The sequence below is a fragment of the Mesoplodon densirostris genome, chromosome 4 (assembly GCF_025265405.1).
Source record: "Mesoplodon densirostris isolate mMesDen1 chromosome 4, mMesDen1 primary haplotype, whole genome shotgun sequence".
NCBI classification, from domain to species: Eukaryota; Metazoa; Chordata; class Mammalia; order Artiodactyla; family Ziphiidae; genus Mesoplodon; species Mesoplodon densirostris.
This window is the reverse complement of record NC_082664.1, coordinates 33151720-33178505: the sequence shown is the minus strand read 5'-3', so window position 1 is coordinate 33178505 and position 26786 is coordinate 33151720. Positions and strand designations below refer to the sequence as shown.

Below are 26786 nucleotides of genomic sequence, written 5' to 3'. Positions count from 1 at the left end.
TTAAAAATGTGACTTTGCCATGCCTTTGCTCGGGAAACATAAAGAGATGACTTCCAGAAAAAAAAAATGAACTTTTAATATTGCTTAACACACTGAAGAGTAAGTAAGAACATGCTAGGAATCCTTCAGCGAAATAGTAATGCTTATGATTCTGACATGAAGGATCCTTAAATTTTTCTTGAAACAGTCAGACATGCCCTAATACTTCTCTACTATTAAAAGAAAAACCAGAGATTTAAAAAAATGAAGCAGGAGCCTTAGTCACCTTCTTCCTCCTCAGTCTCTTTTTCTTCCGTCGTTTCTGCCTCCTCCTTCTTTTTATGTTTCTTACAAAGCACGAGGATGCAACATAAAAATAAACAAGTCAAAGGAATAAGCCACAATAATGGCTGGTTTCCCTTCTCCTTCAGTTCTTTCTCTTCTGCTTGGGGATTAAAAGGTGGACCACTACTATTACTACCTCCATTGCCTTGGTGTTCACAGTAGGGAGGTGCCCATCCAGGATTGCAGTGGCATTGTTGTTTATTATTGCAGATTCCCTTCATGTGGCAGGTCTCAGGCTGACAGGCTTGTGGCACGCGAACCATACTGACACACTTGTTGCGGATACATATCTTTCCTGGACCACACATTGTGCCGTCTCTCACTTGACCGATATCAGATATGGACATCCCTATATGATAATCAGTGCCCCAACAAGTGGTGTCATTAAAGTGAAGCTGATGCACTGTGGAATGTTCTATCAGATTAGGAATTACTCTCACATTTTCACACTGAACTCTCCCACACAGGATATCAGGGGATGCACATTTTATGTACTGTGTGCCGTTGATACCACAGTGACCAAATCGATTTCCTTGGGTGTTGATTTCTTTGTAGCAACTCTGAGGTGCACTCCTTGCATCTTTGCCAAATATCTCCCTGCACTGTTCATCATGGTTATTACAGCTCTTTTGATAGCAGTAGGCACCATCACTACAGGGAATCCCATCCTGCACATATACATCTTCTGGGCACTGATGGGATGTCCCATTGCACCACTCCGGAAGGTCACATTCACTGATCTGTTTTCTGCACAAAGTCCCTGATGACATGACCTTGCAGTCTTTACAACAAAGCCCAAAAGCACAAGCAGCTCCAGGCTTTAGAGTGCAATTCAACAGACAGCAGGGATCATTTATGCACTGCTCTATGGTTCCACAGTCACACTCCTCTCCTTCTTCAACCACTAGGTTCCCACAATACTTCAGCCTAAAGATATTCCCCGGATGTGGAGGAGAGTAAAGACATAATCCATTATTGATAAGATTGTCCCAATACTCGGCATAACTGCAGTTGCTGAATTTATTTGTCACCTCTCTGGCATGAAACATTATGCACCACTGAAGTTCACACACACACCATTCAGTATCATGCTGCATACCTAAATTATGACCAAGTTCATGGGTCACAACAATTGCAAAAGCATACAGACTCTCGTCTTCAAAAACATTAACTCCACTATTAAAAGGACGCTGGCATATTCCACCAACATAGGCAAGTCCAAGCTTTATGCCAAATGATTTTTTTATGAAAAGATGGGCCGTATCATGTGACAGTCGGTCATCAAGGCTAAAATACTTCCAAGCGGCAAAATCCTCCAAAAGCTTATCTATGTTATCGATAGGAACTGGGTTTCCTTCAGTCCAGACTTCAAGCCCAGTTAAAATTACATCAAGTTCCAAAGAGTGATACAAGCTACCTATTATATTGACAACATCAAGTATTTCACGCTGCACTACTGACACATTTCTTTCCGAGTGAATGAATCGAAGATTGTCCACAACCACTACCAACTCAAGAAAACGCAAGTGGGTCCACCAGCCTGTGTAAGAACTTTGCATCAGAGTGAAATTATGCAACTCTTGCAACTCCAATTGGCGTGCTATTTCCTCTTCTGTTAACCCACATCTCATAGGTGGGAACTGTGTATCATCACTGTCTATCTTATACACCCAGTGTTCAAATGTGGCAGAAAACCTAACTGGTTCAATTTCATAAGCAAGATCATTTATCTGTAGTATTCCTCGAAAACCTCCAGAACAAGTACTGAGGGCAACCAGGGACTTGGGAACCCCCTCCACATAACCATGATAGTAGCAGTCATCAGGAACAAAAGGATGATCCTGGCGGAGGGCATGCTGGTCTGTGTAGGTGAACACTGGGAGGTGTCTGGAAACCAAGAACTTCTTGACCCTCATGTGGGCAATGTGTCTCTGGCCCCCAAACCGCAGGCTGTAGGAGAGCCAGCCTGGAGCCTTGGCATTTCTGCCTCTGCCAGTCACCTTCAAGGGGATCACCAATTCTGGAGAGGAGAAGTGCTGGGAGGCCCTGGCCTGAGAGTGGTCAGAAATGAACAAAGATGCCCCAAATGAGAGCAGCAGAAGAGTGACTCTGATGTGCACCAGGGCCTCACCCACTGCCATTATGGAGCCACCTGTTTAGGGTAGAAGAGGGCAGGGCATCAGGCGTTACTGGTCTGGCTCCTCCCTCTAAGCTGTTCAGGGTGCAGGGCTGACCTTTATGGATCTGTGTCCTGGAAGAGGTGAACCATCAGAGCTTCAGTGCTGAAAGTGAAAATAGAAAGAAGAGCTAGGATGGGGTGGCTGGTGCAGGGAGGGTGGGGGGCTGGAGAGAGAGAAGAAGGTGATTTCAATTGGGACAAGGCTTGAATCAATAAAATTCCTGAGATTGTTTCATATATAAGTAAGGGCAAGGGGTGGGGGAAGAGCAGGTTTCCTGGGAAAGAGATGAAGGAAATGCATCATATAGGTTGGTAATGATTGAACCTGATAAAGATTCATTTATATACTGTTCTCTAAACATGTACACTGGCATGACATTTTCCCTATTAAAAAGATTGACATCTGACTCCCAATTTCTCCTCCACCCAAAAACATACTGATACTCTGCTAGCTTCAGTAAGCATGGAGACAGCCCATCCAAAGCTCACCATTTTTTTATCCCTTTATTCAGACAGTTTGATCCATCTTTCCTTCTCTTCTACAGACATCTAGCTCCCATTTCTGTTTGATGTTAGCAGTCAAACTAAGCCTCACTTAATGGACTCATTAGTTTTGTAAGACCCCCTCCAATCAAGACAAATTTTTATTTTATAATGCATTCTTACCTGCAGAAAACCCCTGGACATTCAAAGGAAGGCATCCATACTGACGGAGTAATAGGGAAAGGGGCTGCTATTTGGGGACAGCCCCATTGCCTCCAATCACAGCATGGAAGCAGCAGCCTTCTCTCCACCCAGCCCAGGTGCATCATGTTCTGAATCATAAGAGACTCACCTTGGCTGTGTAAATATAGATTCCATTCTATATTTTACATGGCTGGTGCGTTAGCTGAATTCTCTAGAGAAAGCTGGATTGAAGAATTTAAAACTAGAATCAGTTCACTAAAATGTTCAAAGACTACAATTTGAATGGACTTTCTTCATACCTGTTAAAAACATAAATTTTACCTCAGGTAAAAGCTAATTTCATTCATTTTCTGATTTTCAGTTAAAAGTATCAATAATTTGTACTTCCCTGGTGATGCAGTGGTTAAGAATCCACCTGCCAATGGACCTCGGGCATGGATTTGATCCCTGGTCTGGGAAGATCCCACATGCCATGGAGCAACTAAGCCCGTGTGCCACAACTACTGAGCCTGTGCTCTAGAGCCCACGAGCCACAACTCCTGAGACTGTGAACCACAACTACTGAAGCCCATGTGCCTAGAGCCTGTGCTTTGCAACAAGAGAAGCCACTGCAATGAGAAGCCCGCACACTCGCAACAAAGAGTAGCCCCTGCTCACTGCAACTAGAGAAAGCCCATGAGCAGCAACAAAGACCCAACACAGACAAATAAATAAATAAATAAATAAATAAATAAATAAATAAATAAAATTTTAAAGTATCGATAATTTTCTTAATATTTAAAAACAAAAGTTGAACAAAAATTAGAGACACATTTGAACACATATTGGTGGCTGAATATTCTAAATAAGGACACAAATGGGTTCAGTAGTAGAGAGTGTAAGAAATATCCTCAGCATTATGATGTCAAAAACACCTGTACACTCATGGATACTTTTCCAGAACTAATGGATGACTACTGGAAGCCAAGAATACTAGATGAAACCTCTTAGGGAAAGCATCTCTGATATAGGTGAAATCCTAGTGACCAGATTTCCTTTCCATGTCTCTCTTCATGATATCCTTGGTATCTGCTACAGATTTGGGGTATTAAGATGGAAATGTGTGAGTTGGAAGAGGATTATTAAAGCATTATAAAGAGGAAAACAACCTACATTAAGCTTCATCAGAAATATGATGTGGTAATAATAGAAAATTTCATTGCCAAGAATCTTTGAGTCATACCAGTCTTTGTCACTATTGCACTATTTGAAAGACAAGTCCTGAAGGACCATCACATTACCATTAATTATGTGAACTGGTGTCACACCAAAGCCCTTCCTCTCTAGCATTACCTGCACTTCAAGCAGTGTAAGAACCTTCTTCTGTATCAGTAATTAACTCTTCTATTTCCAGCAGCTATTTCAAACTCCTCAAAACCCCTATTTTACCTTGTCTCCACACACTCTTAGTCACAGCTAATTCAGTGTTTCAAAAACTTAGGTCACAAACCATTCAGGGTCATGAAGTCAATTTAGTGAGCCACAACTAAATAAAACAACAGAAAACATCAGAGAGCTTCACACATATCAGTATCACCTGCTATTACCTGTCACCACAGAAACTACAGCAGCATTCTGCTGACACATCTTACGATGATTATCAATTATTTTCTGAACCCCAAAACTAAAATTTATACTTTGTCTATGTAGCTGAAGATGGGAATCTGCACATTATATTACCCCATTTCTAGCTGGCTTCCTGAACAGTTTTGTCAAGAAGGGCATTAGAGGGAGAATGAAAGGCAAAATGAAAGGACATGGGGCTCTACCTGTTTGCCTGCTGTTACTTTCAGTGACCACCACCTGCAAAGGGATCTTGCTCTGGTGGACAGAGTCAGTTACCACATTCCCAGAACCAGCTCCATCAAGCCCTATCAAAAGTAACCAGGGGACAGTGCCCTCTCCTCAGAAGTCTGAAAAACAGATGTACAGAGCCATCTTCCAGTACCCTGGGCAACCCACACCAGCCAGCCAGTGTCTCTTTCTCAGATGTTCCCTGGCTATACCACAAATCTCCTTGATACAAGCCCCATAAAAGAGCACCCCCCCTCTCTGATATCTGAGTCAGAGTTTTAGAGGACCTTTTTCCAAGTCCTTAAGGAACCAGCACCAGCTCAGCATTACCTTATAGTAGGTACAGCTATCAAGTCCACAGTACCCCTTTTCTGAGTTCCAAAATTACCAACATCACCTGGGCTCATAATGCCCTATCTTCTACACTCCAGGTCCAGACATATGAGGCCCATTGTGACAGCTTCTAGGTTATGATAACCCCAACCTCTTCCCTTTGTTGCCCCAATTTTAGGGGTGGAACTCCTTCTGGCAACTCATACTTCTGTGTACCTCAGTGTTCCCTTTTTACCTTTTCAGTCCTCTATTACCTTTTCAAGAATTCCCTATAGTAATTGCTCTTGGTGGGTTTCTCTTTTCTGAACTAGATCTTAACAGATACATGACTTGGTACCAAGAGTGCTGCCAAGAGAGACAGACAAAATGGGACTCTGGGATTGGCTTGAGTATGTTCATGGCCTTAAGACAATGCTGAACTTTGTGTGTGTGTGTGTGTGTGTGTGGTACGCGGGCCTCTCACTGTTGTGGCCTCTCCCATTGCGGAGCACAGGCTCCGGACGTGCAGGCTCAGTGGCCATGGCTCACAGGCCCAGCTGCTCTGTGGCACGTGGGATCTTCCCGGACCGGGGCACGAACCCATGTCCCCTGCATCGGCAGGCGGACTCTCAACCACTGCACCACCAGGGAAGCCCTTAACTCCTTTTGAATGGGGAATGGGCACATAGTAACATCACAATTAATTAAATTACTACTCACGTTGATTGTGATGAAGTGCCCTACTGAAGCAAGTATGTGGGGGACAAAGGGAAGGCTGTGATGATGCCTATAAGTATCTCAAGGACTGAGATGTGGAATAGCTATACTAAATTCTAATGGAGATTTTTCAAAATGAGGTTCAAGGCTCTAAATTCTCAACTCAGATACCTGATAATGGTGGACAACGCCCACCCCCCAAATCTCTCTTTTAGCCACATGGCCAACTTCAAAGAAAATCAAAATTTAACTGTGGAGTTACAGAATCACAGAGTAAGTTGAATACAGAGATTTGCCAAGACTGTAGTGGGAAATCTGATTGAGATGGGAAAAAACCTTGACACTTGAAAAGAGGAATTCTAGGTGGACTGGATTGGTTCTGAGTATCTAGATGCTCTCAAGTATCCCTGACTCTCCTTTACCAGGATGGAGACTACACCTTTCCTGTCTGAGAAGTCTAACCACCTCTAGCTGGAGATGCTGTAATTATCTCAGCTGGGAAAATTATCCTGCTAGAGGATGCCTAGTATCCTCAAGATATACTCCTACTGCCCCTTATTGGCTCTAAATGCAAATCAGAATCTAATTCAACATGCTCCAGAGAAAAAGGTTCAACATCTGAACTGAGAGGAAAGAAAAGGTACTCTAAAATAATAACAATAGTTTACTAATTTATATTGGCAAAAGAAAGGAAACAAACCATATTAGTAGCAGAAAAGACGAAGCAATTACAGAGATAAAGATATATTTAATATGATAAAATTCAAGAGGAATTTGTATCTACTTAAAAAATAGCTTTGAAATACATAAAGCGAACACTGACAAAACAAAAAGGAGAAAGAGAAAAATTCAAAATCTACTTGTAGGTATTAGCATACTGTCAGCAATGGATAGAACAACACCCCTCCCCCAAAAAATGAATAAGGAAGTAGAAGATTTAAGCAAAGATAATCAAGTTAATCAAGTTAACCTAACTGACACATAAAAAACACCCATCAAAAAAAATGAGATGACAAAGAAATATGTTACAGATGAAGGAGCAAGGTAAGAACCTACAAGACCAAATAAATGAAGAGGAAATAGGCAACCTACCTGAAAAAGAATTCGGAGTAATGATAGTAAAGATGATCTAAAATCTCAGAAATAGAATGGAGGCATGGATCGAGAAAATACAAGAGATGTTTAAGAGAGATCTAGAGGAACTAAAGAACAAACAAACAGAGGTAAATAATACAATAACTGACATGAAAAATACACCAGAAGGAATCAATAGCAGAATAACTAAGGTAGAAGAACAAATAGTGAGCTGGAAAATAGAATGGTGGAAATAACTGCCGAGGAGCAGAATAAAGAAAAAAGAATGAAAAGAATTGAAGACCGTCTCAGAGACCTCTGGGACAACACTGAACGCACCAGTATTTGAATTATAGGGGTCCCAGAAGAAGAAGAGAAAAAGAAAGGGTCTTAGAAAATATTCAAAGAGATTATAGTCAAAAACTTCCATAACATGGGAAAGGAAATAGCTACCCAAGTCCAGGAAGTGCAGAGAGTCCCATACAGGACAAACCCTAGGAGAAACACACCAAGACAAATATTAATCAAAATAACAAAAATTAAAATCAAAGAAAAAATATTAAACATAGCAAGGGAAAAGCAAAAAATAACATAAAAGGGAATCCCCATAAGGTTATCAGCTGATTTTTCAGCAGAAACTCTGCAGAAGGGAGTGGCAGAATATATTTAAAGTGATGAAAGAGAAAAACCTACAACCAAGATTACTACCTGGCAAGGATCTCATTCAGATTTGACAGAGAAATCAAAAGCTTTACAGACAAGCAAAAGCTAAGAGAATTGAGCACCACCCAAAACAGCTTTACAACAAATGTTAAAGGAACTTCTCTAGGCAGGAAACACAGGAGAAGAAAAAGACCTACAAAAACAAACCCAAAATAATTGAGAAAATAGTAATGGGAATATACATATCGATAATTACCTTAAATGTAAATGGATTCAATGCTCCAAACAAAAGACACAGACTGGCTAAATGGAGACAAAAACAAGACCTGTATAAATGCTGTCTACAAGAGACCCATTTCAGACATAGGGACACATACAGACTGAAAATGAGGGGATGGAAAAAGATATTCCATTCAAAGGGAAATCAAAAGAAAGCTGGAGTAGCAATACTTATATCAGATAAAATACACTTTAAAATAAAGACTGTTACAAGAGATACGGAAGGACACTACATAATGATCAAGGGATCAATCCAAGAAGATATAACAATTATAAATATTTATGCACCCAACATAGGAGCACCTCAATACAAAAAGCAAATGCTAACAAAAATAAAAAGGGAAATCAACAGTAACACAATAATAGTGGGGGACTTAACACCCCACTTACACCAATGGACAGATCATCCAAACAGAAAATTAATAAGGAAACACAAGCTTTAAATGACACAATAGACCAGATAGATTAATTGATATTTACAGGACATTCCACCCAAAAGTTGCAGAATACACTTTCTACTCATGTGCACACAGAACATTCTCCAAGATAGATCACATCTTGGATCACAGATCAACTCTCAGAAAATTTAAGAAAACTGAAATCATATCAAGCATCTTTTCCAACCACAACACTATGGGATTAGAAATCAATTACAGAAACAAAAAACTGTAAAAAACACAAACACATGGAGGCTAAACACTGTGCTACTAAATAACTAAGAGATCAATGAAGAAATCAAAGTAAAAAATACATAGAAACAAATGACAGTGAAAACACAATGACCCAAAACATATGGGATGCAGCAAAAGCAGTTCTAAGAGGGAAGTTTATAGCAATTCAATCTCACCTCAAGAAACAAGAAAAACCTCAGATAAATAATCTAACTTTATACCTAAAGGAACTAGAGAAAGAAGAACAAAGAAAACCCAAAGTCAGTAGAAGGAAAGAAATCATGAAGGTCAGAGCAGAAATAAATGAAATAGAAATGAAGAAAACAATAGCAAAGATCAATAAAACTAAAAGTTGGTTCTTTGAGAAGATAAACAAAATTGATAAACCTTTAGCCACACTCACCAAGAAAAAAAAGGGAGAGGACACAAATCAATAAAATTAGAAATGAAAAAGGAGAAATTACAACTGACACCACAGAAGTACAAAGGATTATAAGAGACTACTACAAGTAACTATAGGCTAATAAAATGGACGACCTCGGGCTTCCATGGTGGCGCAGTGGTTGAGAGTCCGCCTGCCGATGCAGGGGACACGGGTTCGTGCCCCGATCCCGGAGGATCCCGCATGCCGCGGAGCGGCTGGGCCCGCGAGCCATGGCCGCGGAGCCTGTGTGTCCGGAGCCTGTGCTCCGCGGCGGGAGAGGCCACAGCAGTGAGAGGCCCGTGTACAGCAAAAAAATAAATAAATAAATAAATAAATAAATAAAATGGACGACCTCAAAGAAATGGACAAATTCTTGGAAAGGTACAATTTTCCAAGACTGAACTAGGAAGAATTAGAAAATATAAACAGACCTATCACAACTAATGAAATTGAAACTGTAATTAAAAGTTTTCCAACAAACAAAAATCCAGGACCAGATGGCTTCACAGGCGAATTCTATCAAACATTTAGAGAAGAACTAACACCTATCCTTCTCAAACTCTTCCAAAAAATTGCAGCAGGAGGAACACTCCGAAATTCGTTCTACGAGGCCACCATCGCCCTGATACCAAAACCAGAAAATGATATCACAGAAAAGAGAAAATTACAAACCAATATCACTGATGAACATAGATGCAAAAATCCTCAACAAAATGCCAGCAAACAGAATCCAACAACACATTAAAAGGATCATACACCATGACCAAGTGGGATTTATCCCAGGAATGCAAGGATTCTTCAATATATGCAAATCAATCCATGTGATACACCATATTAACAAATTAAGGAATAAAACCATACGATCATCTCAATTGAAGCAGAAAAGGCTTTTGACAAAATTCAAAGCCAATTTATGACAAAAACTCTCCAAAAAATGGGCATAGAGGGAACCTACCTCAACATAATAGGCCATATACAACAAACCAACAGCAAACATTATTCTCAATAGTGAAAAACTGAAAGCATTTCCTCTAAGATCAGGAACAAGACAAGGATGTCCACTCCCGCCACTCTTATTCAACATAGGTTTGGAAATCCTAGCCATGACAATCAGAGAAGAAAAAGAAAAAACAGGAATCAAAATTGGAAAAGAAGTAAAACTGTCACTGTTTGCAGATGACATGATACTATACATAAAAAATCCTAAAGATGCCACCAGAAGACTACTAGAGCTAATCAGTGAATTTGGTTAGGTTGCAGGATAGAAAATTAATGCACAGAAATCTCTTGCATTCCTATACATGAACAATGAAAGATCAGAAAGAGAAATTAAGGAAACAATCCCATTCACTACAGCAACAAAAGGAATAAAATACCTAGGAATAAATCTACCTAGAGAGGCAAAAAAACTTTACTCAGAAAACTATAGGATACTGATGAAAGAAATCAACGATGACACAAACAGATGGAGAGATATACCATGTTCTTGGATTGGAAGACTCAATACTGTGAAAATGACTATACTACCCAAAGCAAACTACAGATTCAATGCAATCCCTATCAAATTACCAAAGGCATTTTATACAGAACTAGAACAAAAAAAGTTTTAATTTGTATGGAAACACAAAAGACCCCAAATAGCCAAAGCAATCTGCAGGAAAAAAAAACGGAGCTGGAGGAATCAGACTCCCTGACTTCAGACTATACTACAAAGCTACAGTAATCATGACAATATGGTACTGGCACAAAAACAGAAATATAGATCAACAGAACAGGATAGAAAGCCCAGTGTTAAACCCACACACCTATGGTCAACTAATCTATGACAAAGGAGGCAAGGATATACAATGGAGAAAGAAAGTCTCTTCAATAATTGGTGCTGGGAAAACTGGACAGCTACATGTAAAAGAATGAAATTAGAACACTGCCTAACACCATACACAAAAATAAACTCAAAATGGATTAAAGACCTAAATGTAAGGCCAGACACTATAAAAACTCTTAGAGGAAAACATAGGAAGAACACTCTTTGACATAAATCACAGTAAGATCTTTTTTAACCCACCTCCTAGAGTAATGGAAATAAAAACAAAATAAACAAATGGGACCTAATGAAACTTAAAAGCTTTGCACAGCAAAGGATACTATAAACAAGACAACCCTCAGAATGGGAGAAAATATTTGCAAATGAATCAACAGACAAAGGGTTAACCTCCAAAATATATAAACGGCTCATGCAGCTCAATATTAAAAAAAACAAACAACCAAATCCAAAAATGGGCAGAGGACCTAAACAGGCATTTCTCCAAAGAAGACAAACAGATGGCCAAGAGGCACATGAAAAGCTGCTCAACATCACTAATTATTAGAGAAATGTAAATCAAAATTACAATGAGGTATCACCTCACATGGTTAGAATGGGCATCATCAGAAAATCTAAAAACAACAAATGCTGTAGAGGGTGTAGAGAAAAGGGAACCCTCCTACACTGTTGGTGGGAATGTAATTTGATACAGCCACTATGGAGAACAGTATGGAGGTTCCTTAAAAAACTAAAAATAGAATTACCATATGACCCAGCAATTCCACTACTGGGCATATACCCAGAGAAAACCGTAATTCAAAAAGACACATGCACCCCATTGTTCATTGCAGCACAATTTACAATAGCCAGGACATGGAAGCAACCTAAATGCCCATAGACAGACAAATGGATAAAGAAGATGTAGTACATATATACAATGGAATATTACTCAGCCATAAAAAGGAACGAAATTGGGTCATTTGTAGGGATGTGAATGGACCTAGACTGTCATACAGAGTGAAGTTAAGTCACAAAGAGAAAAACAAATCTCGTATATTAACACATATATGTGGAATCTAGAAAAACTGTACAGATGAAATAGTTTGCAAGGCAGAAATAGAGACACAGATGTAGAGAACAATTGTATGGACACCAAGGGGGGAAAGCCGGGGGAGGGTGTGACTTGGGAGATTGGGATTGACATATATACACTAATATGTATAAAATAGATAATTAATAAGAACCTGCTGTATAAAAATAAATAAATAAAAAAAATTTTTTAAAGAAAAAAAAAAACCCAAAACTTCTGATCTGTAAAGACCTTGTTAAGAAGTGAGAAGAGACACAGACTGGGTGAGAATGTTTGCAAAACACATATCTGATAATGGATATTATGCAAATTACACAAAGAACTGCTAAAATTCAAAAATAAGAAAATAAACAACCCAATTTAACAATAGGCAAAAGACGTGAACAGACATCTCATCAAAGAAGATATACAAATGACAAGTAAGCATATAAAAAGATGCTCCACATCATATGTCACCACGAAATAATGAATTAAAACAACAAGATACCACTACACACTTAAAAGAATGGCCAAGATCCAATCACTGACAACACAAAATGCTGGCAGCGAAGTAGAGCAAAAGGTACTCTAGTCCACTGCTAGTGGGAATGCACAATGGTACAGCCACTTTGGAAGACAGTTTGGTAGTTATGTACAATACTGAACATACTCTTACCACACAATCCAGCAATTGTGCTCCTTAGTGTTTGCCCAAAGGAGGTGAAAACTTATGTCCATACCAAAACCTTCACACAGATGTTTATAGCAACTTTATTCGTAACTGCCAAAAGTTGAAGGTGACCAAGGTGTCCTTCAGTAGGTGAGTGGATAAATAAACCGTGGTACATCGAAACAACAAAACACTATCCAGTGCTTAAATAAAAAAATTATCAAGATATGAAAAGACACAAAGGGAACTTAAATGCATATGACTAAGTGAAGGAGCCAATCTGAAAAGGCTGTATATTGTAAGACTTCAACAATATGACATTCTAGAAAAGGCAAAACTTTGGAGACAGTAAAAAACATCAGTGGCTGCACAGAGTTAGGGAGAGGGAGGGTGAACAGACAGAGCACAGAGGATTATTACAGCAGTGAAAGTATTCTGCATGATAAAATGGTGAATATATGTCATTATACATTTGTCCAAACTCAAAGAATGTATAACACCAAGAGTGATCCCTAGTGTAAACTACAGACTTTGGATCATAATGACATAGCAATGTAGGTTCATCGATTACAACAAATGTACACTCAAGTGTGGGATGTCGATGGTAGGGAGGCTGCACTTGTGTGGAGCCAAGGGAGTGGGGTATGTGAGAACTCTGTACTTTCCACTCAATTTTGCTGTGAACCTAAAACTGCTGTAAAAAAAAATCTATTGAAAATTTCAATGACTAAACAAAGGAAATTAAATACTATTTTAAATTAAAATAAAACCAAAAATCACAATATACAGAATGCCACTAGAGCAGTACTTAGAAGGAAATTTATAGTATTAAATGCCTATATTAAGAAATAATAGGGAGAAATAGACAGCAATACAATAATAGAAGGGGACTTCAATACCCCATTTTTATCAATGTCGAGATCATCCAGACACAAGATCAATAGGAAAACGTTAGACTTAAACTACACGTTATATCTGATGGACTTAACATACATATACAGAACATTTCTCCAAAAACAGCAGAATACACATTCTTCTCGAGAGTACAGGGAACATTCTCCAGTATAGATCACATGTTGAGCCAAAAACAAGTCTTAATAAATTTAAGAAAATTGAAATCATATCAAGCATCTTTTCCAACCACCATGGTATGAAACTAGAAATCAATTACAAAAAGAAAACTGGAAAATTCACAAATATGTGGAGATTAAACAACATGCTATAACAACCAATGGGTCAAAGCAGAAATCAAAAGAGAAATCAAAAAATATCTTGAGAGAAATGGAAATACAACACACCAAAATTTATGGGATGCAGCAAAAGCAGTTCTAAGAGGAAAGATCATGGCAATAAATACCTACATTAAGAAATAAGAAAAATCTCAAATAACAACCACCCTTTACACCTCAAAGAAACAGGAAAAGAAGAACAAACTAAGCCCGAAGTTCATAGAAGGAAGGAAACAACAAAGATCAGAGTAGAAATAAATGAAATAGAGACTAAACAGATAATAGAAAAGATGAATAAAACTAAGAGCTCATTTTTTGAAAAGATAAACAAAATAGAAGAAACCTTTAGCTAGATTCATAAAGAAAAAGAGAAACAGCACCCAAATAAAACTAGAAGTGAAAGAGGAGATGTTACAACTGATACTACAGAAATACAAAGGATTATAAGACAACAGTATGAACAATTATATGTCAAGAAACTGGACAACCTAGAAAAAAATGGATAACTTCCTAGAAACATACAATCTACCACCTACTAAGACTGAATCATGAAGAAACAGAAAAAGTAAACATATCAATTACTAGGAAGGAGATTGAATCAGTAATCAGGAACCTCTCAACAGAGGGCGGAGTCAAGATGGAGGACTAGGAGGATGCGAAATTCATGTCTCCACACAACTAGGGCACCTACCAGGCACCGGTGAGGGACCACAAACACCTAAGGGGATGGGAGGAATCCCCAGTGACCGGGTAGGACGTGGGGCATGGGGGGAGTGAAGGGGGAGGAGAAGTGGAGATGGGACAGGACTGACGCCCCTGAGGGGTGGCTGAGGGAGGGGAAGGGATCCCACGGCCGAAGGGGAAACTGAGGGACCATTGGGAGGGCTGATCAAAAGGGAGCATGGTCAGGTTTCCCCTGCCCACATGGGCCCCCGGGAGCCCGCTGAGACCCTGGACCTGATCCTCTGCCCACCAAGAACCCCTCCACCTGCGTGGGTCTTGAGGGAGTGGGAGGGAGGGAAGGGGGAGCAAAAGTAAAGGCCAGACCTCTGGGACTGGCATCCCTGAGGGGTGGCTGGGGGAGGGGAGGAGTTCTTACACCCAGAGGTCTCACCCAAGGTTAGGAGTTCAGTGGGGATGGGGGACACTCTGCGGGAGATGGCGGGGTGGGGCGTGGAGGAACAGAAGGGAATGCAGCCAGCGCTTTCCCCATCCACTTAGGCACCGGGGAGCTTGTTGGGCTGCTGGGCCTAATCCTCTGCCCTTGGAGCCTCCCTCCTGCTGTGCAGAGCCCAAGCCCTGCCCCGACACCCCCACCCAGGGCCCTACCTCTACACTCAGAGACCCCCTCTGACACCCCCCCTAATGAGCTGGGCCTAAACCCCACCCATGTACACTGACCCAGGGCTTTATCTCCAAACTCTGAAACTCCACACTCCAGAGGCCCTCCTTTGAAAGCACTGCCTCCCCTTCTGCACAAGTCCTAAGCAGAGGCCCCGCCCCATGCTTGAACATAGCCCTGCCTAGGCCCCGCCCCCAAGGCCTTTTCTGACTGCATGGGTCCTGAGCCTTGGTCCCACCCCACCCTAAACCCCACCCCTGCCTAAGTTCCACCCCCACTTAAACTCTGCCCCCATAGTCAAGGCTTTCTTTTTTTTTCTCTTTTTTCCTCTTTTAGATTGGGGTTCTGTTTTACCTTGTTGATTCATTTATATATTTATTTTTCCTGATAAATATTTTATTTTTCTAATTTTATTTTATTCTTTATACTTTGTTACTGTTCTCTGCTTTTGGCTTGTTCCCCCCACCCACCCCACCCACCCCCCTTTTTCTTTTTCATTTTTCTGTTGGGTTTTATTTTACCTTGTTGCAGTTGTTTCAATTATATTTTTATTTTTCCTAATATATTTTTTATCTTTCGAATTTTATGTTGTTTTTTATTCTTTGATACTGTACTGCTCCTTTTTTTCTTTCTCTCTCTCTTTTTTTTTATGCACCATGCAGCTTGCAGGATATTGGTTCCCAGGCTGAAGGTCAGGCCCAAGCTCCTGTGATGGGAACTCTGAGTCCAAACCACTGGACTAACACAGAACCTCAAAACCCAGGGAATACTAATCGGAGTGAGGCCTCCCTGAGGTCCTAATCTCAGCACCAAGACCCAGCTCTACCCAACTGCCTGAAAACTCATGCTGGATGCCTCAGGCCAAACAACCAGTAAGACAGGAATACAGCCCAGTCCATCAAAAAAAAAAAAAAAAGAAAGAAACAACAAAAAATATATTACAGATGAAGGAGCAAGGTAAAAACCTACAAGACCAAATAAATGAAGGTGAAATAGGCAATCTACCTGAAAAAGAATTCAGAGTAATGATAGTAAAGATGATCCAAAATCTCGGAAACAGAATGGAGAAAATACAAGAAACATTTAACAAGGATCTAGAAGAACTAAAGAGCAAACAAACAGTGATGAAAAACACAATAACTGAAATTTAAAATACTCTAGAAGGAATCAATAGGAGAATAACTGAGGCAGAAGAGCGGAGAAGTGAGCTGGTAGATAAAATGGTGGAAATAACTGCCAGGAAGCAGAACAAAGAAAAAAGAAGGAAAAGAACTGAGGACAGTCTCAGAGACCTCTGGGACAACATTAAACGCATCAACGTTTGAATTATAGGGGTCCCAGAAGAAGAACAGAAAAAGAAATGGTCTTAGAAAATATTCAAAGAGATTATAGTCAAAAACTTCCCTAATAAACTCATCAAGAAAAAGAGGGAGAGGACTCAAATCAATAAAATTAGAAATGAAAAAGAAGAAGTTACAACAGACTCCGCAGAAATACAAAGCATCCTAAGAGACTACTACAAGCAACTCTATGGAAATAAAATGAACAACCTGGAAGAAATGGACAAATTCTTAGAAAGGTATAACCTTCCAAGACTGAATCAGGAAGAAATAGAAAATATGAACAGACCAATCACAAGCACTGAAATTGAAACTGTGATTAAAAATCTTCCAACAAACAAAAGCCCAGGACCAGATGGCTTCACAGGTGAATTCTATCAAAAACTTAGAGAAGAGTTAACACCTATCCTTTTCAAACTCTTCCAAAATATAGCACAGGGAGGAACACTCCCAAACTCATTTTACGAGGCCATCATCACCCTGATACCAAAACCAGACAAAGATGTCACAAAAAAAGAACACTACAGGCCAATATCACTGATGAACATAGATGCAAATATCTTCAACAAAATACTAGCAAACAGAATCCAACAGCACATTAAAAGGATCATACACCATGATCAAGTGGGGTTTATCCCAGGAATGCAAGGATTCTTCAATATACACAAATCAATGTGATAAACCATATTAACAAATTGAAGGAGAAAAACCATATGATCATCTCAACAGATGCAGAAAAAGCTTTCAACAAAATTCAACACCCATTTATGATAAAAACTCTCCAGAAAGTAGGGATAGAGGGAACCTACCTCAACATAATAAAGATCATATATGACAAACCCACAGCCGACATCGTTCTCAGTGTTTATAACCTGAAACCATTTCCTCTAAGATCAGGAAGAACACAAGGTTGCCCACTCTCACCACTATAATTCAACATAGTTTTGGAAGTTTTGCCCACAGGAATCAGAGAATAAAAAGAACTAAAAGGAATCCAAATCGGAAAAGAAGTAAAACTGTCACTGTTTGCAGATGACATGACAGTATACATAGAGAACCCTAAAGAAGCTAACTTACTAACCAGAAAACTACTAGAGCTGATCAATGAATTTTGTAGAGTAGCAGGATACAAAATTAATGCAGAGAAATCTCTTGCATTCCTATACATTAATGATGAAAAATCTGAAAGAGAAATTAAGGAAACACTCCCATTTACCGTTGCAACAAAAAGAATAAAATACCTAGGAATAAACCTGCATAAGGAGACAAAAGACCTGTATGCAGAAAACTATAAGACACTGATGAAAGAAATTAAAGATGATACAAATAGATGGAGAGACATATCATGTTCTTGGATTGGAAGAATCAACATTGTGAAAATGACTCTACTACCCAAAGCAATCTACAGATTCAGTGCAATCCCTATCAAACTACAAATGGCATTTTTCACAGAACTAAAACAAAGCATTTCACAATTTGCATGGAAACACAAAAGACCCCGAATAGCCAAAGCAATCTTGAGAAAGAAAAATGGAGTTGGAGGAATCAGGTTCCCTGACTTCAGACTATACTACAAAGCTACAGTAATCAAGACAGTATGGTACTGGCATAAAAACAGAAATATAGATCAGTGGAACAGGATAGAAAGCCCAAAGATAACCCACGCACATATGGTCACCTTATCTTTGATAAAGGAGGAAAGAATATACAATGGAGAAAAGACAGCCTCTTCAATAAGTGGTGCTGGGGAAACTGGACAGCTACATGTAAAAGAATGATATTAGAACACTTCCTAACACCATACGCAAAAATAAATTAAAAATTGATTAAAAACCTAAATATAAGGCCAGACACTATAAAACTCTTAGAGGAAAACATAGGCAGAACACTGTATGGCATAAATCACAGCAAGATCCTTTTTGACCCACCTCTTAGAGAAATGAAATAAAAACAAAAATAAATAAATGGGACCTAATGAAATTTAAAAGCTTTTGCACAGCAAAGGAAAACATAAACAAGATGAAAAGACAACCCTCAGGGGCTTTCCTGGTGGCGCAGTGGTTGAGAGTCCGCCTGCCAATGCAGGGGACACAGGTTCGTGCCCCAGTCCGGGAAGATCCCACATGCCGCGGTGCGGCTGGGCCTGTGAGCCATAGCTGCTGAGCCTGTGCATCCGGAGACTGTGCTCCACAATGGGAGAGGCCACAACAGTGAGAGGTCCACGTACCACAAAAAAAAAATAATAATAAGACAACCCTCAGAATGGGAAAAAATATTTGCAAACGAAACAACTAACAAAGGATTAATCTCCAAAATATACAAGCAGCTCATGCTGCTCAATATCAAAAAACAAGCAATGCAATCCAAAAATGGGCAGAAGACTAAATAGACATTTCTCCAAAGAAGATATACAGATTGCTACCAAACACATGAAAGGATGCTCAACATCACTAATTAGAGAAATGCAAATCAAAACTACAATGAGGTATCAACTCACACTGGTCAGGATGGCCAACATCAAAAAATCTAGAAACAATAAATGCTGGAGAGGGTGTGGAGAAGAGGGAACCCTCTTGCACTGTTGGTAGGAATGTAAATTGACACAGCCACTATGGAGAACAGTATGGAGGTTCCTTAAAAAGCTAAAAGTAGAACTACCATATGACCCAGTTATCCCACTACTGGACATATACTCTGAGAAAACCATAATTCAAAAAGAGTCGTGTACCACAATGTTCACTGCAGCACTATTTACAATATCCAGGACATGGAAGCAACCTAAGTGTCCATTGACAGATGAATGGATAAAGAAGATGTGGCACATATATACAATGGAATATTATTCAGCCATAAAAAGAAATGAAATTGAGTTATTTATAGTGAGGTGGATGGACCTAGAGTCTGTCATACAGAGTGAAATAAGTCAGAAAGAGAAAAACAAGTACCATTTGCTAACACATATATAGGGAATCTTAAAAAAAACAATGTTTCTGATGAACCTAGGGGCAGGACAGGAATAAAGACACAGACGTAGAGAATGGATTTGAGGACATAGGGAGGGGGAAGGGTAAGCTGGGACGAAGTGAGAGAGTAGCATTGACATATACACACTACCAAGTATAAAATAGATAGCTAGTGGGAAGTAGCTGCATAGCACAGGGAGATCAGCTCACTGCTTTGTGACCACCTAGAAGGGTGGAATAAGGAGAGTGGGAGGGAGATGCAAGAGGGAGGGGATATGGGGACATATGCATGCATATAGCTGATTCAGTATGTTATACAGCAGAAACTAACACAACATTGTAAAACAATTATACGCCAATAAAGACGTTTAAAAAAAAAGAACCTCTCAACAAAGAAAAGTCAAAGACCAGATATTTTCACCTGTGAATTTTACCAAACATATAAAGAAGAATTAATACCAATTCTTGTCAAAGTCTTCCAAAAATAGAAGAGGAAGGAACACTTCCAAACTCATTTTACAAGGCCCTCATTACCAATACCAAAAACAGACAAGGACACTATAAGAAAAGAAAACTACAAGCCAGTATCTCTAATGAACATAGATGCAAAAATACTCAATAAAATATTAGCAAACCAAATTCAACAGTATATTAAAAATGTCGGGCCTCCCTGGTGGCGCAGTGGTTAGGAGTCCGCCTGCCGATGCAGGGGATGCGGGTTCGTGCCCCGGTCTGGGAGGATCCCATATGCCGCGGAGCGGCTGGGCCCGTGAGCCATGGCCGCTGGGCCTGCGCGTCCGGAGCCTGTGCTCCGCAACGGGAGAGGCCACAACAGTGAGAGGCCCGCATACCGCAAAAAAAAAAAAAAAAAAAAAAAAAAAAAAAAAAAAAAAATGTCATACACCATGATCAAGTGGGATTTATTCCAGGATAAGTCAGACAGAGAGAGACAAATATTGCAGGACCTCACTTATATGTGGAAACTAAAACCAAACACACTGATACAGAGAACAGATTGGTATTTGCCAGAGGCAAGGGTGGGGGGTTGGGTAAAATAGGTCAAAAGATACAAACTTCCAATTATAAGATAAAACAGTCCTGGGGATATAACATACAGCATGGATACTATAGTTAACAACACTGTATTGTATATTTGGAAGTTGCTAAGAGAGTAGATCTCAAAAGTTCTCATCACGGGCTTCCCTGGTGGCGCAGTGGTTGAGAGTCTGCCTGCCGATGCAGGGGACACGGGTTCGTGCCCCAGTCCGGGAAGATCCCACATGCCACGGAGCGGCTGGGCCCGTGAGCCATGGCCGCTGAGCCTGCGCTCCACAACGGGAGAGGCCACAACAGTGAGAGGCCCGTGTACCGCCAAAAAAAAAAAAAAAAAAAAAAAAAGTCTCATCACAAGAAAAAAATCTGTAACTATATGTGGTGAAGGATCTTAACTAAACTTTTTGTGGTAATCATTTCACAATATGTACACATATCACATCATTATGTTGTACACCTAAAATTAATACAATGTTATATGTCAATTACATCTCAACAACAAAAGAAAAGAAATAATAAAAGTCTCAAATCAATTATCTCAACTTTCACCTCAGGAAACCAGAAAGAGAATAGCAAATTAAACCAAAGCAAATAGATTAAAGGAAGTAATAAATATCAGAATGAAAAATAATGAAATAGAAAACAGAAAAACAAAAAAACACACATAAATGAAAGTTGATTTTTTTTTAAGAAAGCCAATAATATTCATCCACTTCTAGTCATACTGATCAGGAGAAAGAGAGACAAAAATTACCAATATGAGGAATGGTTGAAGGATGATGCCACAGATTCTATGGTTATTGAAAGGATAATAAAAGATAATATGACGAACTTTCTTTCTACAAATTAGACAACTTAGAGATGAAATGGACACACTTCTTGAAAGACACAAACTATGAAAATTAATGCAAGAGAAAATGGATGGCTTAAATAGCCCTGTATCTTTTCAAGAAATTGAATCTGTAATTTAAAACTTTCCCACAAAGAGAACTCCAGGCCCACGCTGATTTCACTTATGAATACTATCAAAAATATAAGGAAGAAGAGAGAACAATTCTATACAAAAAGTCTCCAAGAAAACTGAAGAGAAGGAATTATGTCCCAACAAGCCCTTTGCAGCCAGCATTACCCTGATGTGGAAATCATATTAAAACATACATTAATACAAAAATTCAGATCAATGTTCCTCATGAACATAGATGGCAAAATCCTAAACAAAATGTTAGCAACTGAATTCAACAATATACAGGGCTTCCCTGGTGGCACAGTGGTTGAGAATCCATCTGCCAAGGCAGGGGACATGGGTTCGAGCCCTGGTCCGGGAAGATCCCACATGCCACGGAGCAACTAAGCCCATGTGCCACAGCTATTGAGCCTGCACTCCAGAGCCCGTGAGTCACAACTGAGCCCACGTGCCACTACTACTGAAGCCTGCGTGCCTAGAGCCCGTGCTCTGCAACAAGAAGCCACCGCAATGAGAAGCCTGCGCACCGTGACGAAGAGTAGCCCCTGCTCACTGCAACTAGAGAAAGCCCGCACGCAGCAATGAAGACCCAACGCAGACAAAAATAAATAAATTTATATAAAAAAACAATATATAAAAAGGATAATACACCATGATCAAATAAAATTTATCCTATGGATATAGGGTTGGTCTGAAACTCAATCAGTGTATGTTACCATATTAACAAAGTTAAAATGAATAATCACATTGAGAAAGGAAGACAAAGAGTACACAGCCATTTTGGAAAAGGAGCAAGGGAACGGCCTGGAGCAAACAGGCCTAACAAGCCCAGTGAAACAAAGCACCTGAAGGCTTGGGTCTTTGAGACAACAGCTAGAGACCCACAGAAGCAAAAGATTATCTCTGTCCCACTGATGTATGTACAGTTTCCAAGGGACAAAAGCGGAACTATAAATCCACCAGACAGCAGAATCACTGAACTCCCAGCTCCCTAAAAGCTAGAGATACAGGCCTGACACACACTCCTAAGCTGTTGTTTCAGGAAGCAGACCCCCATCCGATGAAAACTGCTGACTGCAAGCACATGGACCCCAGACCGACAGAAACCAGAACGCTGATGACGCTCAAAACTTCACTTTGATGCCAACCAAACTGAGAACTGAGCACAAGCTTATCAGGCAGGCACCCTGTAGCCCCCGCCCTCATACTGCCTTTAAAACCCTTTCCCTGAACATCCTTGGGGAGTTGGCACTCTCACCATCTCCTTGTGCACAAGCTATCCTTTCAATAAAAAGTATTGCTTGCCTAAGAATCTTTTGGGAGTGATATTCATTTCTATGCTACTGCTGTCCAAGAATCCGGAGAAAGCCCAGTAACAATCTGATCACATCTATAGATCAGAAAAATCATTTGACAAAATCCAACATCCATTCCTAATAATAACTCCCAGAAAACTCTCAATAGAAGGGAACTTTTCAACATGATAAAGGGCATCTATGGAAGAATCTACAGTTAATGATAGATTCTAATGGTAAAAGGTTGAATACCTTCCCCCTAAAATCAGAAACAAGACAAGAGGTTCTGGCTAGTGCAATCAGGCAAGAAAGAGAAATAAAAGGATTCAAGATTAGAAAGGAAGATTTAAAATTGTCTTTATTTATAGATGACATTTATAGATGTCTATGTAGAAATCTGAGGGAATCTATAAAAAAAGGTACTAGAACTAATGAGTTTAACAAGCTTAAAGGACGCAAGATAAATATGCAGCAGTCAATTCTATTTTTATATACTAGCAATGAACAACTGGAAATTAAAATTTTTAAAGAATACTATTACACAGCAAAAAAAATTAAGTACTTAGCAATAATTCTGACAAAAGCTGTGAAAAACCTGTAACTTAAAACTATAAACATCACTGAAAGAAATTAACACCAACCTAAATAAGTGGTGAGATCTTATTCACTGATCTGAATAATTAACATCAAGATGTCAATTTTCCCCAGAATAATCAATCAGAAGGTTTTACTTGTAGAATTTGAAAAACTGATTCTAAAATTCAAATAGAAATGCAAAAGATCTAGAATAGCCAATCCACTTTGAAAAAGAAGAAAAAGTTGGAGGACTACCATTTTCTGATTTCAAGACATATGAAGTTACAGTCTCAAAACAGTGGGTTATTTGTGTAACAATAGACAGATCAATAGAACAGAATAGAAAGACTAGAAATACACCCATACAAATTTGGCAACAGATTTTTGACAAGTGTACAAAGGTAAATCACTGGAGAAAGGATAGTCTTTTTACATACAGTGCTGGAACAACTGAATGGAAAACAAAAGAACTTACTTTCATACCTTGAACCACATACAAAAATTAGTCCAAAATAGAGCACAGTCCAACATGTAAAACTGAAAACTATAAAACTTCTAGTTTAGTCTAAAAGTAAACAGAGGAGAAATTTTTTTTTTCTTTTTAGGAGAAATCTTTTAAACCTAGGGCCTAGGGTTAAGCAAAGATTTGTTAGATATGGCAGAGACTGCAAAATCCATAAAAGAACAAATTGATAAGTTGAACTTCATCAAAACTACAAACTTCTCTTTAAAATATTTTATTAAGAGAATGAAGAGACAAGCCACAAATTGGGATAAAATATTTTCAAAACATGTATTTGCTAAAGGACTATTCAAAATATATAAAAAACTCAAAACTCAGTAAGAAAAGAAACAACTCCTCAAGAAATAGGCAAAAGATGTGAACATATACTTTACCCACTCCCAAGTTTTTACCCAAGAGAAAAGAAAGATCAGGTTCATACAAAGATTTATACATGAAGGCTCGTAGCAGCTTCATTTGTAATAGCCTCAAACTAGAAACAAACCAAATGTTCATCAACAGGAAAACAGATAAGCAAATAATGGTGAAGGTTTCAGGGGTGTACACATATGTCAAAATTTAGCTTGTTACACAATTTAAGTATGTGCAGTTTATTATAGATTAAATAAACTACAATAAAGCTGTTTTATTAAAATAAAATTTTAAAGGGGTGAAAAAATGATACTGTATTAAATATTGGCAGTCCCTAACACACACACACTCTCTCTCTCTCTCTCTCTCTCTCTCTCTCTCTCTCTCTCTCTCTCTCTCTCTCTCTCACACACACACACACACACACACACACTTCACTATCTACTGCAGGAGTTTAGCAAAAATGCAGCAACACCCTCTTAGTCTTCCTCACAGAAGCTCACTTACGTTATATCGCTCTTACAGACAACCAGCTGCTGGCTTTAGGAAACTTTTATCAGCCCACAGTGGAAACAAGTTAATGAAAATTTAGTTTTGCTTTTTTTTTTTTTTTTTTTTTTTTGCTGTACGCGGGCCTCTCACCGCCGCAGCCTCTCCCGCTGCGGAGTACAGGCTCCGGACGCGCAGGCTCGGACCGGTGCACGATCCCGCGTCCCCTGCATCGGCAGGCGGACTCCCAACCACTGCGCCACCAGGGAAGCCCCCTAGTTTTGCCTTTTTGTTCAGGACCGACACCAAGAAGTGAACCAGGCTTGGGCTCTCAACTTCCATAGCCTCTGGTTCCAGAGTGCTAAGATTCCCTAAATTTCTCTCTTCTGAATTGAATTCCCATCACTCCAGTGCACCCTTTTGCTGCCGTCTCTCCTCTACTGTACACCCTCTCACTCCTCCCCTCCAAACCGAGTGATTGCCTGCTCAGTTCCCTCTTGTTCTCACTCTGCTTTCTCCCTTAAGTCTCTCTGTGGCCAGCTTCCAGACCCTGGAACCCTGGCGCTAGTTCCTTATAACGGACCAACACTGAGGAACCGCCCTTTTTCTTTGGGGCGGGGCGGCGGCCGCCGAACCCGTGAGGCTGGGCTCCCGTCTTGGAAGAGGATTTGCCTTGGAAGCAGAGTTTCAGACTGAAGTCCCCAACACCCACCTTCCTAGCACAGCTGACAGCTGCACCCAAGCTCTCCGAAAGGCCGCATCGTGGAAAGCGGTGTGGGCCGGGTGCCTGCTGCTGGGCGCCCTCCTGCGGCTCAGGCTCCAGGTACTCCTGGCCCCCAGCGGGCTCCTCGCAAACCCAGTCCAACTGGCACTTGGTCTCCCACGTAGTGCTTCCCTGGAAGGCCTCCAACGCCTCCAGAGCACGCGGAGCCTTTGATGTGTCCCGCGGGCCGGCCGACAGCTGCACCCACGTCATTCGTCTACAGCCTAAGAAGCTCTTGGTTTCCAGGCACCTACCTACATGGAGCAGGGTGGCTTCTATGAGAATCAGCCCTTCATCCAGAATAACTGCTACTCTCATGGTTATGGGGAAGGGCTCCCAATTCCCTGGTTGTCCAGCATTTGGGGGCCTTTCAAGGGATGCCACCGATAAATGATCTCACTTATGAAACAGAGCCCTTAAGGACTCTACCACATTTGAACACCAGTTGTATAAGATAGTAACAAGGTTCAATTCCCATGAAATGCAGCTTAGAAGAGGAAATAAATATGTCAGAAGCTGGAGTTCAAGGCAGAGAATTCAAAACTGCCACAATGCCACAAAACGGCCACTCCCATGGCTGGTGGACCCACTGGCCCTTTGTGGAGTGTGCTTGTGGTGGTGGACAATTACAGTTTCAATTATTCAAATAACAATGTCTCAAAGGCAACAGAAGATATATTAAATGTGATCAATGTAATAGATTCCATCTACCTATGGCTAGGCCTTCAGGTTTCTTTAATTGGGATTGAGATTTGGAACCAGAGGAATCTTATAAATGTTGAACAACACATGAGTCAACTTCTTGACAGCTTCAGTGAATGTTAAAGTATTCATCATTATCGCCGTCTGCCACCTGATCTGGGGGATCTGTTTGTGTACAAGGATTTTCCTAATATATTTAAGTTGGCCTGAATCTCAGGAATGTGCTGTCATTTTGGGCTAGCAGTTCATAAATTCCTCAAAGATAAATCGATTTCTTTCATTTTGCAGTGGTCATTAGTCACCAACTGGGTCATAATCTTGGTATGTCTCATATAGAGGAATTCTGTTCATGTAGGAAAAAACATTGCATCATGAATGCCTATAATACAAATACCAGTGCTTTTAGCAACTGCAGTTATGGAAGTTATTTTAACCTCATTAACCACAAGGGAGTCTGTCTGATGAATAGACCAGCTTCTAAAAACATTAT

General features: G+C 40.0%; 1 protein-coding gene across 3 annotated transcripts; it reads right to left on the bottom strand.

Annotated features, from left to right (window-relative positions):
* LOC132489079 (disintegrin and metalloproteinase domain-containing protein 20-like) lies at nt 1-25752 on the bottom strand. 3 transcript variants are annotated; one of them, XM_060098020.1, is made up of 2 exons: nt 2559-2602; nt 1-2476 (listed from the first exon to the last, which is right to left on the bottom strand). In XM_060098020.1, the coding sequence occupies exon 2, from the start codon at nt 2463-2465 to the stop codon at nt 258-260; it is 2208 nt and encodes a 735-aa protein (XP_059954003.1). In that variant the 5' UTR covers nt 2466-2476; nt 2559-2602; the 3' UTR covers nt 1-257. The 3 variants fall into 3 exon arrangements, with proteins under 3 accessions (XP_059954003.1, XP_059954001.1, XP_059954002.1); XM_060098018.1 differs by adding an exon at nt 25544-25752 and having other exon boundaries at nt 2-2606; XM_060098019.1 differs by adding an exon at nt 3339-3386 and having other exon boundaries at nt 2-2606.
* Between the last annotated feature and the right edge of the window lie 1034 nt (nt 25753-26786).

Coding starts and splice junctions, on each gene's coding strand:
- LOC132489079 (XM_060098018.1), bottom strand. CDS start 2,465: ATGGCAGTGGGTGAGGCCCTGGTGCACATCAGAGTCACTCTTCTGCTG.